This window comes from Ammospiza nelsoni, chromosome 2 (genome assembly GCF_027579445.1).
Source record: "Ammospiza nelsoni isolate bAmmNel1 chromosome 2, bAmmNel1.pri, whole genome shotgun sequence".
Classification (NCBI taxonomy): Eukaryota; Metazoa; Chordata; class Aves; order Passeriformes; family Passerellidae; genus Ammospiza; species Ammospiza nelsoni.
Window position 1 is genome coordinate 85,242,581 of NC_080634.1, and position 18,978 is coordinate 85,261,558.

At 41.2% G+C, this 18,978-nt stretch overlaps 1 protein-coding gene across 2 annotated transcripts; it reads right to left on the reverse strand.

Moving 5' to 3' along the window:
* Positions 1 to 281: 281 nt before the first annotated feature.
* Positions 282 to 8,172, reverse strand: AKAP17A (A-kinase anchoring protein 17A). 2 transcript variants are annotated; one of them, XM_059466498.1, is made up of 6 exons: positions 8,015 to 8,172; positions 7,765 to 7,896; positions 6,681 to 7,423; positions 4,489 to 4,637; positions 3,628 to 3,868; positions 282 to 2,245 (listed from the first exon to the last, which is right to left on the reverse strand). In XM_059466498.1, exons 3-6 carry the CDS (start codon positions 7,353 to 7,355, stop codon positions 1,349 to 1,351), a joined length of 1,962 nt encoding a protein of 653 aa, XP_059322481.1. In that variant the 5' UTR covers positions 7,356 to 7,423; positions 7,765 to 7,896; positions 8,015 to 8,172; the 3' UTR covers positions 282 to 1,348. The 2 variants fall into 2 exon arrangements, with proteins under 2 accessions (XP_059322481.1, XP_059322480.1); XM_059466497.1 differs by having other exon boundaries at positions 6,681 to 7,896.
* Between the last annotated feature and the right edge of the window lie 10,806 nt (positions 8,173 to 18,978).

Consider the following 18,978-nt stretch of genomic DNA (forward strand, 5'->3'; position numbering starts at 1 on the left):
GTCTAGTAAGAAACAAACCCACATGGATTCTGAAAGCAAAGCAGACAAACTCATTCAGCCAAGGATCCAGCTGAGCTGAGCACTAAGGTGCTTCTGAGACACTCCAGGAAATGGATGCACTTTGATTTCATGCATCAGGGTGAAGATAATGGCATCTGAAGGCTGTAGTTAAAGAGCACACATCCTGCTGAATTAAGAATTGGGGCAGCTGTAACATAACAGGACCATCAAGAAGAGAAGCTTAGCTTCAAATATGCTGAGTGATGCTTTCAACAAACAAGTTCTTAACACAACACTTCTGCAGATTTTAATATACTGACACATGAAAACAGCAACTTCAGTTCACTGGAAACAGTTTTCTTTTTAATTTTACCATAAAAATGCAAAATAAACTCTTTCACTGTAACATTATAGCTTTTAATATTCCTGAGCTGCATTTTAAAAGCAAAAGTATTCTTAAACAGATTTAACAAGAGACACTGCAGCCTTACTTTTCAACAACACAAGTAAAAATAATTTAGCAAGAAGGCCCCTTTTTCAAGACAATGTTTAGCTCTTTATGTACCTGAAAAAATGTTTCAAGTAGCCCTATGCCACCTGAAATTACAAAGCCAAATATGTCAACAAAATACCAGAACAACTTTCAACCATTTTACCACTGCTTGTTACTTCCTACACCAGGTGTGCCTCTCTTACACAGAAAGTATTATACAAAGGCATTACACACCAGAATAATGTGGGCCACAAAGCTTGGCATCATACAGACATATGAAGGAATCAAAGCAGTTTAAAAGGTATCCTGCATAAATTCATCGTCAGTTTTAGGAAAAAATATGAAAGTCCTGCTATCCATCTCAATCAATAAAAACTCTACTTTGTTAAACGTGATTTCATTGAACGCATCAGGAAACACTTTAAATCAAATCTGTATGTAATAGCTTGTCACCTCTGAAGTTCCTATAGCTGGCACCCATGTATTTTTTAAGCCAAATTAGGTGATAAAAACTAAATACACTAAAATTAAGGTTTAGAAAACTGAAACTGAAGAAAACAGGTTGGCTTTTAGCACTTTAGGAACTTCAGTACAAGCACAAGTGATTATACCTACATTGTGGCAGAAACCTAGAAAGAGACAACAAAGGAAGGAAAGTCAAAATCAGGCATCTCTTTTCTTGATTTCAAGGACAAGATGCACGCTTAGAATTGGTTGAAACAATTGTGTTTCCTATAGCAGTCACACGGATGAGGTCTGGTGTCCAATTCTGTGGCCCTTTGGTCCTACCAGAGCCTTTCAAAGGAGCCAAGGCCTCCACTACCCACTCAAAGAACTCCTTTGCTTACTGAGTGATCACCTTCGGTGCCTTCGTCTCCTGCTGGCACTTCTGCGACTGCGGCTCCTTTCCCTCCTGTCCCGCCTGCGCTCCCTGCTGCGCGTTCTTCTGTAGCGGGAGCGTCTGGGGCTCGCGCTCCTTCGCCGAGGGCTGCGGCTGCGGCGAGGGCTGTAGCTCCTGCTGGAGCGTCTGTAATACCTCCTGTCCTTCCTATGCTTCTCATCCCGGGAGCTCACATCTCTTCTGTGCCTGCTGCTCTCCCGTCTACCCTTGCTCTCATCACTGTTTATGCTGCTACATGAATGGCTCTTTCTTCTCCTTGGCTCTGTTCCACGTTTGTCCTGCTCACGGGGCAAGTCCTTCTTGCAAGTGTTCTGGTCACAGTTAGAGAGGCTCTTCTGGTCCTGGTTATCGGCAGGCACACATGAAAGTACCCCCGAATCCTTTTTGTCAGAACACCTCTCAGAATTTGTAGTATGAAGATTCTGACCTTCTTTGACACGAACTTTGTCATGAATGTTGCCATTTAAGTACTTGCATTGAGTGTTTACACTTTCAGGGGATGCTACTTCTGTTTGAGAGCCATGAGCAAGTTTGGCTGTAACGGCCTGTCCTGAGGTAGAAGTGATGAAGCTGGATGACACAGTGTGGGGAACAGCACTAGGGCTTTTCAGCATGTCAGTCTGAGATGCTTCGGTTTCTTCTTTGTTTTGATTAACTGCATCCATTTTCTTGCTCAGAAGATTGTTCAGTAGTTTCTCCCTCAGCTCCTTTTCTTTCCTCTGCAACCCCAGTGCTCTCTCCTTTTCCTCTTCCACACGTTTAAGCTCAGCCTCCTGGAGCCTCCGTCTCTCCTCTAGCTGTTGAAGACAAATCTTTTCTTCATTCTGTTCTTGCTCCAAAAGCTTTACTGTCTGAAAAACAATCAAAGGGAAGAGTAAACAAAAAATACCTCCTCCTGTTTCCAAGTTACAACATAATACAAAGGCAGCAAAGTGGCAAGAAAATAAAATCTAACCAACAGAACTTAACCATCCCAAAATAAAATGGTGTTTCCTTTTTAAAGGGAAAAAAAATCAAAACCAATCAACCAACAAAACCCACTAATCCAGAACTGCTGTAAGTTGAAACATTATTTGTCCACAGTTCTTGAAGAGAAGTTTTGTCTTTGTGGCTCCTCAATATAAAAAAGTAATAACATGTGAAATCTGCACAATTGAAATACATTTATCAGGGTCAAAACTTGAAGGTTTCAGTCAAATTTAAAATTTCAAAATTCAGTCAAATTGAAAATACTTTAAATTTTATTGAAAATTACTTCTTTTAGATGATTGCCATCTATGGCTCATAAATGACTTTACAATAAGTCCACAAAACCAGCATGTAATTAAATGGACAATTATAATGTAGAAACTGATTGTCATGTTGTCAACCATTCTAAAAACTCACGATACTGGAAAAGGTTCAAACCTTTTTCTATTCTGATCTAGTCAAGGGCTTTAGTATAGACCTCAGAATTTTCTAAATGAAAGAAACACACTCTCTGCTTCATCAGATAACCCTCCTGTTCCACAGCTACAAAGTTAAAAGACCTGCAAAAGGCATTTCTCCCTTCTTCTAGTATGTAACTGATCTGTGAGTTCAAAAACACTCCTGAAATGCACTGGCATCAAGAAAAAAACCTGTGCTTTTCCATACAGATTTTCATTTCTACAGACAGTATTTCACATTCAGTACACCCTAATACGGTTTTATCCAAGTCTTAAGGTTCAGTGTTTCAGTGAAAAAAATAACAGTACTGTTAGAGACCTCTGCTGACAGTACTCTTCCTACAGAAGAAACACTCTGTGCATTTCCAACACTGACTAATGAAAGTTCAATTTCTGAAACTGCAAAGAACAGTGAACAGAATTGCTGCAAGGCAGATGGGAAACAGCATCTAAACCAGAATTAGAAAAGGAGTCTTGCATCTTATACTCTGTGTTTAGCTCACTTCATCATGCTCACATGTTCTTCTACTGGACTAAAGAAAACCTGACAATTAATTTACAGATAAAACATGCTATTCAGGACTATAGGATCAAGCTCACTTTCCATTTACCTACAAGCGCATATCTTACCAAGAGACAAATACTGTTCCACTGTGCTTTTCTGAAATTTTGCTCTAAGGAATAGCAGCTGCAGAGGTAGTAAACCTTGTGTTTAATGAACAGTGCTCCCCACATCCTCTCAAGCCAGCAAAGGGCTTTGTTCTGTTGGATTCTTCATTAGCTTCTGAAATAAGTATTTAAATTACCTTTGCTCTGCTTAGCAGTTCTGCAATTAGTCTAATGGACTGAAGATTTCTCTGAGCTAACAGGAGTTTCCTTTCTTCTAGCTTTATCTTCTCTTGAAGTTTTCTCTGTTCTTCAGCTTGAAGCTTTTCAAGTTGCTTTTTGTTCCGTCGAACTTCACGATCTTTCTGTTTCTGTTCTCTCTTGCGCAACTTCTCTTCTCTTTTTCTCTCTCTCTCATATTCTTCAAGCTCTCTCTGCTTCCTAAAAAGAAAAATATTTTTCCCTTATCTAGGCAAAGCACAATTTCAAACTCTACTGTATGTTCAATACGTTTTACACTTCAATAAATTTGTTTCTAAATAAGTCATGTTGATGAAGAACAAAATAGAAAACTGAACATTTTAACCCTTACTTGTGACAGCAAACAATCATATTCTAACTATTTTTAAGTTTGATTTCAAAGAAAAAAAATGATACAGCAAACAATTGTTTTTTAAACTTTGACCAGAGGTAATAACAATGCATGAGGCAGCTGGGCAGAGAATCATCACAGCCACAAGAAGAATACCAAGCAAATGAATGTCTGCAGTGGTGGTGGGTTTTATTTCTGTGATCAGGCAGCTTCTGCTAAAGGCCAATGGTATCTGAAACCAGGTGTCTAAAGGCAAGACTTTTAGGAAATTGAGTATTTTGCAGGTTTAATATTCTGAACTGAACATAAGCATAAGTGGTAAACTAAACCACACTCAGCTTTTAAGTGCTTCATTTTAGCTAGAGACAGCTTGTGTTTTTTTATTTTCTATCTTTTGATGGTGCTATGAAGGAGCAGTTTTCTTATGTCTGATTGTTAAAACTATAACTGAACAATAAGAGGGAAGTACCTTTCTTCTTCTTTTTGCTTTTCCTCAGCTTCTTTCTCTTTACGTTTTTGTTCTTCTCTCTGCTTTTCAAGCTCTTGAAGCTTTTGCCTTTCAAGTTGACGCTTCTTAATCGATGCATCACTGAGGTGTTTTGTTGAGTCAAAAGAAACCTGCACATGATACAATGGAAAGCAGTTTTAAGGAAACAAAAAATATCAAAAATTACAACCTGACAACTTTAACTTAGACCTTGGTGTAAGTACAATCAGATATGTAAAACATTCTTCAAAACAAAGGGAACTTCTCTCTGTGCCCAGTGAAAGCACCACTTATTCTAATCAGGTAATTGGGTACTAAATGTGTGCACACATGTAGTAAAATCAGATACCACTTCTATGTCTCACAACCAAAAATAAACCTCAGTGTGGCTGAGACTCTGTCTGTCCAAAGATTTCAATGTGTCAGAATGGGCACGCACAGAACTCCTAATTAATGCAAGCTGTTAGGGACTCTACAGCACTATGTAGAAAAAGGTTTAAATAAAGGCCTTCTTTTCTGTCTAAAACTGTTAAATTAAATTCAGCAGAAGATGTAGTTCTACAGCATTCAGCACCTGGTTTAAGCCTCTGCACCACTTCTAAAACCAAGATTCCCAAATTGAGTACACTGGGCAGAAGATCCCAAGTTGTGGGAACAGAAAGAAAAGAAAGACACACACATCTGAAAAATGAGACTTCAGAGGCGCTCAGCTTCCAGGATATATGAACACACCTTGGTCATGTCCTGCTGTGTGCTGGAACAGGACACCACCAGACATGACAGCCCTGGTGTCCTAATCTCCAATTCTGAGTGCAGGCAGGCAGGGATCTGTAACACATTTCCACAGACCCATGGTCATTGAACCACGGGGCAGAGAACAAGGAGCACTGCCTCTGCAGTTTAATCTACTCAGGCTTTAGGCATAAATGATGTTTCACTAACAGACTGAGGGGACAAATAGGTACAAACAGACAAGGTGTGGTGACCTTGTATGACAGTGAGCTGCTGTCCTGACAGGGCAGCTGCCAGGAAGGCATGACTCTTCTTGCACAGCCATACTAAACTTGGGAACCCTGATCCTCCTCTGCACGTAAATGACAGGTTGAGTTTCACCAGGTCAAGGCACAGTTTCTACCCCACAACTGACAAGCTTTGATAACAAGATAAAAGATTGCAGTATTTTACTTACACTGACTAAACTGCAATTTGAATAAATATCTGCATGTTCCCACATTGCACAAAGGAATGCTCAAGGTTTTTTTCTGTAATACACTCCCTGGTTTCATGAATGACTACTGAGCATACCAAAATACATCCACAAACATTTCACTCAACCAATATGTAAATGCACAGACCACCCCCAAACAGAGTAAGTTTTCTTGAGGCTGTGCTATCAGAGACACTACATCTGAACAGACTGCCTTGTTCCCTCCTGTCACAGCTGTAATTTCTAAGACAATGAGGTTACAGAAGATCACTTCTGGAAAACTCTGTATGTAAATATTATGAAATAAGCATAGGAAATTCACAGGAAGCTGTGCTCCAAATGAAAATTATCATTTAAATTTTTGTGGGGCCTTGCTGTATATCAGGTACACAGATGATTAACTGTATATTTCCCAGACCAGACAGGCCACATGCTACTACTAAGCCTTTTAGTTCTGACCTTCAACTGGTAGACCCAGCTATCAATGCAGGGACCAGACACAGAATGTGAAATTCTCCCCCAAAACATCTCTCTGCACTGAACACATGAAAGTATAATGCACTTTACAGCCATTCTTATGGTGAAATTTGTCTGAACTTGTTCTGAACTGGAATTTTAAGTGAAATTGCAATTTATAAACACATATTCTTTTCTAAAGCAATTTAGAAAATTGTATTCATAAACTTGATCCTTCCATCAGCATTTTTCATTTCTAGAACAGTCTTGTTAAGGAAAAAAGCAAAACCCCGCTCACTTTAGTTACATAATCTAACAGCACATTTTTCTACCAACATTTTCCTTTGAAAACTGTATTATGCCTGTCCCATAAAGCCACATTAATGCTGTCAGTGTCACCTGTTGCCATCACTGTGGTGTACAGATAAAGGCTTCAAGCACTATGGAAATAACATTTCGCCATACTCAGACCTTCATGTGGGCTCCCACACAAAAGGCTGCAGTCTCTCACCTTTATATTGCAAGCCACAGCTTTGCCATCATCGCCCTTGTACATGAGCTTCATCCCTCGCAGGGCATTCATGGCCTCGATGAACCCTGCGTACTCCCGGTACTGGACATAGGCTTCAAAGTTTAAATGGCCTCCAAAGCTGAAAGTGTGAAAATTCCTGCCAGTCATCTCTTCTCTGTAAGGATCCAGCATGGGTATGTCCACATTACGGATTTCTCCAAATTTCTGGAAAACTTTTATAAGGACTTCTTCACTTGGCTTTTCTGAGCCAGTCTCCTTGGCTGCAAACCACTTACAAGGCAAACCCTCCAGGTGAATGGTGTCCGGCCTTTCCCCAGGCAACGTTTCGTTCATATCTTTTGCATCTCGGAAAAACGAGTCCCAGTCATGTCTGGTAGGAAAGTCAATCTTGTACTCCGCAGCACGCACTTTCAAAATGTCAGAGAAGCCGCTCAGCTTTATTGTTTTGCCATCAAGGCACGCCAGAAAAGATTTAACCAAACTTTTGTTCTCGACCTCTCCTTCAAACCTAATGAAATCCATTGTGCTTTTAGAAATCCGCAGAGTGGAAAACTGATGAGTTTGCACCATCCCCTTCAATCTTTCCATCACTTCCCAGTTCGAAATGGATTTTCCCGGTTGCTTCAGCTGAGGAAGTGCCACACTGATGGTCATTTTTGTAATGGGTTTAAGGTATAACCCACAGGGAGCACAGAGCTCTACAGCTTCTGATGTATCATGAACTATTGTTGCAGCAGCCATAACAAAGAAAAAGCATAGGATAAAAAAAATAAAAGATGCAAGTTTAAGTTGCAGGCCAACAGTAGTCAAATAAAATAGCCCTTATCCATAAATAATTTAATTCTTTGGCGATTTAACCATTCCCAAGTTAAAACGATGTCTCTTAACACAAGAGTGAATTAGATAATTACAACCGAGTAGTACAAACATCTTAAATTACTTTACAACCACTAGAGCCTATAAGTAATTAAATCTCTGTAAGGCCTCTGAATAGAAAACTAGAAGCTGATGACAGTCTTAGGAATACATGAGGTTGGTATGTGATTGCTCAGAAAGCAGCTACCCTTTCTCAGGAGGGAAGGGACTGGCGGCGCGATGTCACACCGCTCCCAAATCTACTTAACAACCAGTGCACCCCAGCAGGCTGGCGCCGAGGCGGATCTCACGTTCTCCGGAAGGAAGACTTGGAAAGTGTCTGCAACGAGAGAAAAGCGCCCCTTTTATTTAACAGACCGAAGCCCCACCGCCCCTCCCTGCCGGCAGCGCCGAGCAGGCTCGGCGGGACAAGGCTGGGTAACAACACCGCGACTCACAGCGGAGCTAGCGGCCACCGCCGGCAGCTGCCCCCGGCGGGCGGAGCCCGGGCGGCGGGGGTACACCCCGGGAAGATGCCAACGGGAAAAGCGTCCCTCGCCGACGCCAGGGTCCACCCGCACCCCCCGCCGCCGGCTCCTGCGCGTCCCCCAGCAGGCGGAGCCCGGCCCGCGTCCCTCGCTCCCGCGGCCCGGACGGGACCCCCCGCCCGCCTCACCCGCAGCCGCCGGGACGCACCACCCCGCGTGCGCCGCCGCCGCTTCCGCTTCCGCGTGGCGCGAGGCCGCGGCCTGCGGGAGCGCCTCGCTGTGGCGGGACGGCGCCGCCTGGCGGCGGGGCGGGGCGGGACGCGCGGCCCAGGGACACGGGACCTGCGCTCTCCGGGGAAGCACGGCCGCGTTCCCGCACTGCGCAGGGACCCTGCGTGCGCTGAGCTGTACCGTGCTGTGCTCTGCTGTGCTGTGCTGAGCTGAGCTGTGCTGTGCTGTGCTCTGCTGTGCTGAGCTGTTCTCTGCTGAGCTGAGCTGTGCTGTGCTCTGCTGTGCTGTGCTAAGCGCACACCCGGCGTCTGCGGACAGCTGGGGCTCGCTGCATGGCGATGATCCCCCTTGCACAGAATCCGTTTGGTGGGAAAAGCACCTCTGAGTCATGGAGTCGTGGAGTCCAGCCTCTGACTGAACACCACTGTGTCCATAGGCCATGGCACTGAGCACTGCGTCCAGCCTTTCCTTAAACACCTCCAGGTGACTGCACCGCCTCCCTGAGCAGCCCATCCCAATATCTAATCATCCTTTATGTGAAGAAATTCCTCCTAATGTCCGACCTAAACGTTTCCTGGCACAGCTTTAGGCCATTTCCTCTTGTCCTGTTGCTGGTTGCCCGGGAGAAGAGGCCGACCCGCCTGGCTACAGCCTCCTTTCAGGGGGTTCCAGGGAGTGATAAAGTCCCCCCTGAGCCTCCTTTTCTCCAGGCTGAACAATCCCAGCTCCCTCAGCTGCTCCTCACAGGACATGCACTCCATGGGACACACACTCTATAGGACATGTGTTCCCTCTGTCAGCCCAGGACATGAGGGCACAGCCAAGGCCACCCTGACCCTGGAAGGCAGAGCAGGGCTGACTGTGCTCACCTGCCCCTGCTCCACCATTTTAAAACAGGCTCCAGGTCCAGCCTTGGACAGAATTCCACCATTTGAGAAACTGTGACTGCAGAAACCTTCAGCAGCAGGCTGGGTGTAAATAGTGCCTTTGAAGCACCACTGACCTCAGTGCAGGAGGTCACCCTCAATCCAGCAGCTGCAGCAAAAACGCAGTTGTTTTGCAGAGGTGCTACTTCACACCGCAGGTGTTGGTAACTGCTGGCCCTACTCTGCTCCTGTTATGGTTAAGTAGCAGTATTAACAAAGAATAAAGAACTACCAACAACATTTGAAACAGTGTGTGCTTTGTAGTCTGAGAGCCCCTGCATTGTATGTCACACCTTCTCCTACAAACCTGCCCTTGGGAGCACACAAAGCTAGGCCAGATTTGTTCCAGGGACTTTCAGCAGCAGCACAGGGAGACCCTGCATATGGCAATGATTTTGAATCCTGTGCATAATGATAGCCCCACTGCTCAAGACTGTGCGAGAAATCAATATTCTGTATTTTAAACTCAAAGACTAGAACAATGCTCTGAAAAGTTACAAAATACCAGTGTTGAGGTTACTCATGACAGGACATCAGCCACAACTTTAGAAGCTATCACAGTTTATTTTTCTGATATACTCAAAAGAACTATTACAAAAATTATATTTAAATGGACAAGAGGAAGTATTGATAATGTACACACCTTTTAAAAGATGTAATCAAGATGTAATCACAAGATGCATCAGTACTACAGTATAGAAAGGGTAAAGTGTCTCTGCTGAAATGCAGTCTGTTATGTTGGGCAGATATGTTAATCTCATTTTTATTTTTTCAATGAGATACTTAATTGAGTAAATGAAATGTCTCTCTTTGGCTTTCAGAGTCTGAAGTGAAGGTCAGTAAAGGATATGACACCAACGAGGCAGAAGGATGAACCAGCAAAGGAAACATCTGTAAGGGGCAGTGTCTGAATGCAACTATGCATGTAAATCTGGTTTTTGCTGTAAGACATTGATTTTCTCCAACTCTGTCAAATACGTTGTGCTGTTGACCTTACAAACTGTCTATCATGTCTGAAAGCTTTTACCGTTTTTCTGACTTCAACAAAGAGTCTTATGGGAGGTGTCACTTCTGCCTATTCACTCTGTTCTGTACCTTCCGTAGTTAAAACACCAAGTCCCACAGAAGTTCACTAGGGGGAGTGCTTGTTATTACATATAAGAGATCTATTCATAAGCACAATTAAAATATGCTATAAACAGCAGATACTAGATTTTGTGTTCATGCCAGAATACAGATCATTCTTCCTTTCTTAGAAGAGGATATAATCCTCCCAACTACACACGGTACTATCTGGGTACTTCTCCTGCTCTTCCTGAAATGCGCCTTTTTCTTGACCTTAGTGGTCATTTGCAGAATTGCACGCAAGGTGTTACATGGGTGTTTACATAAAATAAAACAACATTCCCAGCATAATTCCATTTCTTTTCCTTCCATCTTCCTTTCTTTCTGAAACAAATCAGAGAAAAAACCCTTTTTTTTAGTTTAAAACTTAGCTGTATCTCTTGGAGAATGATTCATCTAAGTGTGTTCATCTAAATCTTTGCTACTACTCCAGAAATGCTCCTGGTGCATATCCTTTTAGAATCAGAGTATGTTGCACCATGTAGTTCCTTTGGATATTATTTTGGTTTTCTGTTGTCACTGATCAGGGGACATCTCTTTATTCTCTCCCACAGAGGGAAAACTGAATGATTCACTGTGCAGTTGAACAGTTTATGAATGGAAATTGGAAGGGGAAGCAGGAGCACAGAAGAATCTCTCAGATGAAATGATTGCATAACTGTTGAACAGACATTACAATGTTGGTTTTAGGCTCTAAAGAGCCTCTCCCCACAAAGCAAAATTAATCCCTTAAGTGGGTAGGAATGGAGGAATGAACCTGAAATATATTGGTTTATTTCCCATGGTAAGAAACAGCTCCACAAATAATTCCATTTCCTTTCATTAGCTCTACTCTTTCTTGTTTGGATTGTTCTGTGTGTCACTGAAGTTTGTGGGTGTGACAGATCATCTGTCTTGGAAACGACACATAGCATTAGATGTAATACATATGCTAATTAGTAGGGCAGCTTCAATTAACTAGAATTAATAATCACTTCCCAGACCTAGTTCTATACAAGTCTAACTATTGCATTCTGCTTAAAGCAATAGAATATGACAATATAAATATCCACTTTCACTCTCTCTAACACAGCCTTATGGCAGAGAATCAGCCTTGAAGCGCTGTGTAGGATGCAAAGCAGATAATTTTCTACTAATTGATCTCTCTGCCTGTGCCCACTGCCATCTATCTCACACTAAATAGAAATGGCAACATTTCTGCTTTTTGCTTTCACTGAGGCAGTATTGGCATCTGTTGTGGTATTGGTTTATGAACTGTCTGGTCAAACTATAGTGTGCTGTAGCCTATAAAACATAAAAATTAGATTTAATTGCCAAGACACATTGTACTATACTTGTTAGCACAATGTGTTTTTTAAAAATTTTAGTGCTGTGTTGTCAGATGCATTGCTGGTTATTTCAGTTTTTATACATACATCCATGAAATGTTTTCACATAATGACAGATTTCAAGAACTGTCACTTAAAATAAATGAAAATGTAAAAGACTTAAAATTTTTTCCTACATTTTTTCCAATGTCTGTGTAGGGGAAAATATTTTAATTGGATTCAAATTAATGCTTGAAAATTAAGTATTTCCTCCATAGTATTGCATGTTACAGATTGACACCAATCATGAAAGCATCTCATGCTTTTATGTACACTTTTTATATACAAACATTTTCTTAGTAACTTATGGAGTGAAAGGCAAGAGCTGTTGACCTTTCTGAAGCAAAAAGAACATCAAGTTAATAACACTAACCTTCCTCAGCAGGATATTTCTTTTGACAGCTTCCACAAGAGTAATTTCAAATGCAACTGTTGACACCATAAAGAGTTTATTTGAGTTTTTTAAAGCCATAAAACTGTATTATTAAAATTGAAGAATTACAGTTCTGAAGAAGACAAGACCTTTTAAGCAGACAATATCCCCTCTGTAGGTTCAGCCTGCCCTGCCCACTAAAAGTCTCACTAATCCAAAAAGACCAGAGATACTTAGTAGATCTGGCATAAGTATAAATGACTGGCATCAATTCCATGTTTAGCAGCAATGTCTGAGCCTATTCCAGTGCCCCATTAAAAAGTAATGAAATGCAGGCAAAACACAAGGAATGCATAGATAACTATACTATAACATTTAGCTTATGTAGATAATGGACAAGAAAGAAGAAAAATACTAATATTCAGAACTGAAATTTCACCTTGAAGATCACTAACAGGAGAACAGACTAATACAGGAAAAATGGAATGTAACTTGAATTGAGTGACTAAGCCCCAAGAGGGATGAGGAGTGCAAGGCAAGGAGTGAAGCATAGACTCTGGCCCAGAGAAAGAGAGAGGGACATATCTGCAAGTAAAACATTACTAAGTATTACTAATTCAGAACTGCATTAATTATGGGAAATTATTATTAGCATCACTATTTTTACCAGATACTTCTAATTTATGTCAAGAGTAATGCAGATAAAACTAACATTGAGCTCTTGACTCTATATTAAGAACTCTGAATATGTACTGGTTTTAATCATCAAGCCTTTCTGACTCCTACTTCTTGGAAAGCCCCAGCTTACTTCTCACTTCTGAATCTTTTCACCTCTGATGCTTTCAGGTTTTTGTATTTCTTGTTTGTGTGAACAAAGCCATGCTGGACATACAGAATTTGTTTTCATTTTACTAATTTTATGGAAGCTGCAGTGTATATTACTACTCCAATCTATTTTGCTTCTATCTTCTACTGCTTAATATATGATGTTTCCTTAGAGGAGCTCATGTTAAATGATGACTCTAAATGACTGGGTTGGAAGAGACCTTAAAGATCAATCTGCTGAATATGAATGAAATAGCTGAGGTAATAATTTCTTTCAACATCCCATCTAGACCTCAAAGAGGACAGCCTTTTCCCGGTTTCAGACATTTGCACCAGTCAGGAAGGATTCTCACCTGATCTGCTTAGCATGGGCCACTACTACCAGTGCAGAGAAGTTTTCTGGTTTAATAAATTAGGAAAACAAATGCAAACACCTTAACATTAGGAAGAAACTTTAGCATAGAAATGGATTTGACAGGAACAACAGAGGTCTAAGGAGCCTGTAAACATTGCTGGCATTACCTAATGTGATGTCTTTGTTAGTTGTCTCCAAAACAGGGTGTCTGTACCCCAAGGAGTGTGAAAGACAATACAGGGGAATGCAGGAAGAATATGTTTTTGTATCATTAACAAATGAAATAAAAATATGAATTTCAAAAATATTGATTCTTTCATATTTACCTCATCCTTTTAAATTCCTATTTCTTTTAGGTTTTATAATGTACATAATATGTTATTACAGTAGTACATCTATATAACTTGTTTACAAATAAACATGCATATATTGAGAGATTATGCTTAATTTTTATTTTTTTTTACTTGAGTTTCATGATCAAAGAAGTTTGGACATCTGTGTCATATTGGAATCATCCTGCACTGGATATTTGTCTGATCAGCTGCAAAGCATGAGCCTTGGTACAGATTAGGACTCCTCATGTGGCCAGCTTTAAGTAGCACTGTTGAAACAGGTTACCTGTTTTTTCCACTATGGAAAATTAATCTAATGGGTGAGTAACAGGGACAGATCAGGCTGCTAATACAGATACAACATATTGCTTCACTCATACACATCTCCATCTTCTTCTTGGATAGTACTTTATATTTTAAGAAATTCTTTGCAGTTTTCCTTTCTTTAAAGGGAAGTTACATATACATTGGAATTTCAGTGTTGCAAACCATATGTCAGTTCTGGAAAAATGCCTCTGATGGTGACTCCAGCATTTGTGATGCAAGGTGAGTGAAACAGCTGCACAGTGCTCCATGAGTAACAAAAAAGGTTTTTGAACTGGAAAATTTTAGCAAATATTCTAAAATAGCTTTGTCAGTGATTAAAAGAAAAGAAAATAAGAAGTAAGCATAATAGTATAACAGATTTATGTATTGACATCCTACAGCAGAAATGCATTCAGTAAGAAGAGACTGAAGAAATTCAATGTACATTAAAAAATCAGGTAGGACAATAATTTATTTATTTATAATATACAAAGTCATTAAGAGCAAAATTAACTCTTTCCACAGTTTGTTTGACTGACAGGAGTATTTGATTTGTGGTAGCATTTGTTCAGTAGTAGTAGTTTGAAGAGATTGAGTTTGTCTAGACTAGAGAAGAAGAACCTTTAGGGGGCTTAGTGGGAAGGAGCTCATTATCTCTGTTTAGGGTGAGTTAAGCAGGAGTTCAAGGCTTCAGAGTGAATAAAGAGCCACATCTGGAAGATTTTTTTTTCTTTTTTCTCAATTAAAGGTGAACAAATTGCCTGAAAAAATTTATACTCCCCATTATTCTGTCTAAGAAAATGTTAGTTAAACATTTAATGTCAGACATTGAACTGATTCTGCCACAGGGAGAGGATATGAAGCAATAAGACTTCGTCCAGCCCTATTTGTTTTGTAAAACTGTATTGTTTTGTAAAATTGTTTTGAGTTATACAGGGCTAAATCTGGGTTTTGGTCTACCTTTGCTTTATCTCTCAGTGAAACAAATTCCAGAAGGAGAAACCCCTGTACCCAAAAATACCAAAAAATATTTTACCCAAAGTCCCATGGATTGTAAGAGATGTGGTTTTATTTTTCTATATTGATTGTGTAATTTTGTAAAGCTTTACTGTAATAAGTCACATTTTCTTAAAAATATCTGTATGGAATTCAGCCTTGACCATGGTTAAATAAAGCTGTGAAAGAATCCCTGTCTAAGGCAATAGCTCTTTCCTGAAAACAGGGTTTCATTGTTATATCTGTTGATCTAGGTAATTTATTTAGCTAACTATGTATTTTGCTCTTGCTCGGTTGTTTAATTCCACTGTGTTTTATGTACTTTACATATATAAATCCATCTCAGAAAAAGGCTGAGGTTTTTAGAACTGCTTTTGTAATTTAACAGGAGCATGAGTCAGATTTTGCCTTCTGAAATAACTTAGGCTTCATAAAGAAATATTTTCCTCCGTGTCTCTTTCCAAAGACCTGCTAGTGTTAAATATGGACGAAGTTCCCACAACAGCAGAAGTGAGCAGGATGAGGACTGTGTGACAGCAAAACCCAAAACTCAGAGAGCTACTCAGTTTGTTCTGCTTGTTCTTCATGAGTTTGCTGCAGGGAAAGAGGCTGTTCTTGTTCTCCTGCCTGCATATGAATTCAGCAGACTGCTGAGAGGGAAAGTCAAATTGGGGTGATGAGAACAAGGGAAGATGGGTGAGATGTGGATGCTGTAGGGACAGTGGAGGACAGGGAGATGACCTGTACTGGTGGTGATGCACCATGGTCAGCTGGTTAATGTGGGGAGTGAATTGACTTTTCTGCGGAAAGCTTTCACTGTCCTGGAAAGAGATATGTGACTTTATGAAGACATTATTGAATTAATAGTCACTGCATGTAGAGCTTATGAATACTCAGGTTGACAATATACAGAGCTTCTCAAGGATTTCCCATAAAGAAATTAATTATAACTAGGCAAAAGGTTCTTTCCAAATAGAAAGGCTAGTACAGAAGTGGGTTTGTGGTAGCTGTTTTTCTTGTGAAAGAGTTAATGTGAAAAAGTCTGGTTTCTGTCTTCACTCCACTGTTTTCCTCACAGGACTGTTACTTGACAATTTAGAATAAACCCCAGGGAGCCAGTGAAGAAGTCCAATGGTTTTCGCTGGTTTTTATATGACTTTTCAAAGAAGGATAACATGTTACATAAGGAAATTGACACCTTCTGTAAAAACTCCCAATAAAGGACTAAAGCAGATCCTGGAGTCTTGCAGATTTTGCCCTCCACTTCTGTTTGATATGATGCCAGAGCTAGTGAGGTCATATCATAGCCTATACCTATACCTCTCTGGTGAAAAGGTAAATCTTAATGAGAAATGTCCAAAATACTTCCTTTTCTGTTCATCTGTGCTCTTTTGACCATGTGCTTGCATCTCTGTGTGCACACAGAGAAGCTGTATTCTGGTATTCTGGGGCTTTTTTTCCCCTCAGTTTTGTGCCCTGATTTTTATTTAGGAAATTACTGGAACCTGTAAAACCAGGTATCTTCACAAATGACAGTAGCTAAAAAATGAGCAAAAGAGTACCCTTTCTGCTTCCACTGTTCTATAAGAATGTCACAGCCACTGTGGGGTGGGCTGCTCCACAGGAGGGAGCCAGGAGTGGCCATGAGGTTGGCAGGGCCAGGTCAATCCATCAGCAAGGGAGCAGGGATAAGACAGGGATGGTGCTCATGGCCAGCCCAGAGCCCTGCAGCCACCTGGCAAGGCCCCAGGGATGGGAGCAGTAGGTGGTGGCCAGCAGGTACAGGCTGGGCACAGACTGTGGGGTAGCTCAGGAAAGGGCCACGGCTGAGATCTGGGCATGGATGGAGTTCCCAAGAAAATGGGAGCTGTAAAGTTACTTCAGTGATACTCTTTCTGCCCTGATTCTTTTCCAGCAGTGTGAACCCAGCCAGGCTGCAGAAACAGGGGCAGCATCCTAAGCCTGGGAGAATGGGGGCTCAGCAGCAAAGCTGGACTGAATTTTTCTTGCATCACTGAGAAATGCTGTTGTATTACCTGGAGAGTCTTCTTGGAAGCATATTGCATTATCAGCAAAGCCTCTGGGTTCCAAACAGGGCTCTCTGGGTCCTGGAGCATGAGGCCAGCAGTGTGAAAAGCTTTAGGGTCCAGTGGGGCCAGTGTGGCCATGGTCAGAGGAGCCTGTACTGGGGGCAGAGGCTGCAAGGTGTTTGTGCAGCAGACAGGGAGCATACTCAGTAAAATCCTTGGGGGTTTGAAGCTTTCAGAAGCATCAAGCTCCTGGAGGAAGGGCACCACCCAAGGTGTGTTTCCGCAGAGGAAATGTAATTTCTTAGAATCTTTGGTTTGTGAGAAATCAAGGGAAGAAGGAGTATCATTGTGTGTGTAGTTCTGACTCAGACCAAACTCAAAGTTTAAGAGTGCCTGAACTTCCCAGAAACTCAGAACCCTTTCTGATCATCTCTGGAAGAAGGCTTGCTCCACTCACCATTTTGTTCTTTAGAACAAAAAGAATTGATTTCTGCACAAGTCCTTTTCAGGAAGCACATTGTTCTCTTGTGGTTGTAACTGAAATTTACAGCACAGAATATATATATTAACAAAAAAGATTTTCATGGTAAAGAGAGGACTCTAAAGCTATAATGAGGCAGAAAAAATTGGAACAGGTAAAAGCCTTGAATGCTGAGATACCCTCTATTTACATTTACTTCATACAGCCACAAAGATAACGACTTTTTTTGTATTGTGGTATGGACTTACTGGTATCAGGAAGGGATAAAAGCAGACAGTTTTAAAATCTTTCTCTTCAGACAGCAGTTAGACCCTAACAGAAATGTAATTTGATAGTAGTGTGGCTCATATATATTTCAATACAAAGTTTCAATGTGCTACCTGATACTTCAATGTGAGAAAATATTGCTATGAATATAACAGTCATGAGCATGCAAATGAACTTCATATCACTTGTTTTAGATGTTAAAGCTCTTTCCAGGCAGTGATGTAGCTCATGTTACACTCCAGTAACAGATCTAATAGGAACAATGCAAGGCTTTTTGTTTTTTTATAGATTTATCCCTACCTCACCATACAAGTGTAGGGTGTTATTTGGATGAAATCTTTCATGGAGAAGCAGCTGCATTGCCAAAACCACATCAATATAAAAGTCTTAATGGATTCCAGGAACTGGTCTGTATAGTCTGTCTGACCCCTCCTAAGTGGCTTCTACTTCAGGCAGTTTGCCACAGTGATGAGGTTCTAGCCTCACCTGGATACAACAAAGTAAAAATTAACATCTTCTTGTTCCTCGTGATATGCTACAGGGAGCAAACAGAACTTTGTTGACAGTGTAAGTGCAGTTTTATCATTTTATCTATGGATTGAGACTGTGGCCATGCCATAACATGAAAGCAAATAGATTTGGCCTCACGTTCAAATGTACAGGAGAAACTACCATAAAATCTGCATGAGGCCACAGTATTGACATGAAAAGGCTTTAGGCACCTGCTCTGAGTCAGAGTAAAAATGTCCTTTTCTTAGAGGTGTTTCAGGTGTTTTATTACTGTTATTAGAACAGTAATATGGGAATGAACTTTCAATTACAACCCTTCACTTGGAGCTCAGAAACCTGACAATTCAGTCATACAACAAAGCCATGGCATTAAACATGTTCTTCCTGCCCTGCTTTGGCAGCAATTCCCTGGAAGTGAACAACAGGGGTTTTCAGCAGGTGCCACTGCCCCAGCCTCAGGAATCCAAAACTGAGTCAGCAGCACCTCTGGCTATGACCCTGCTCAACCCAAGGCAGATCTCCAACTTGCTGAGATGGGCACGTTGCCTCTTTGTGCTTCAGTCTCAGGCACCTTCATCCAGGGATCTCCTCTGATGTGGAGCCAAGCCAGCTACTCCTGACCCAGTAGTGTCCCAGGAGCTCTGAGGTAGGTGCACGGGTTTTGTTGTCAGCATCTGAAAAATCTTGTCACTCCTCAGCTGAGCATTCAGGGTCCTGCTTCAAAATGGCTGTGTTATGTTAGTGCTTTGTGTGAGTGCTGATCCCTTGCAGCACTTGTGAATTGGACTGGCTCCCTTTGAAGTTGTTCTT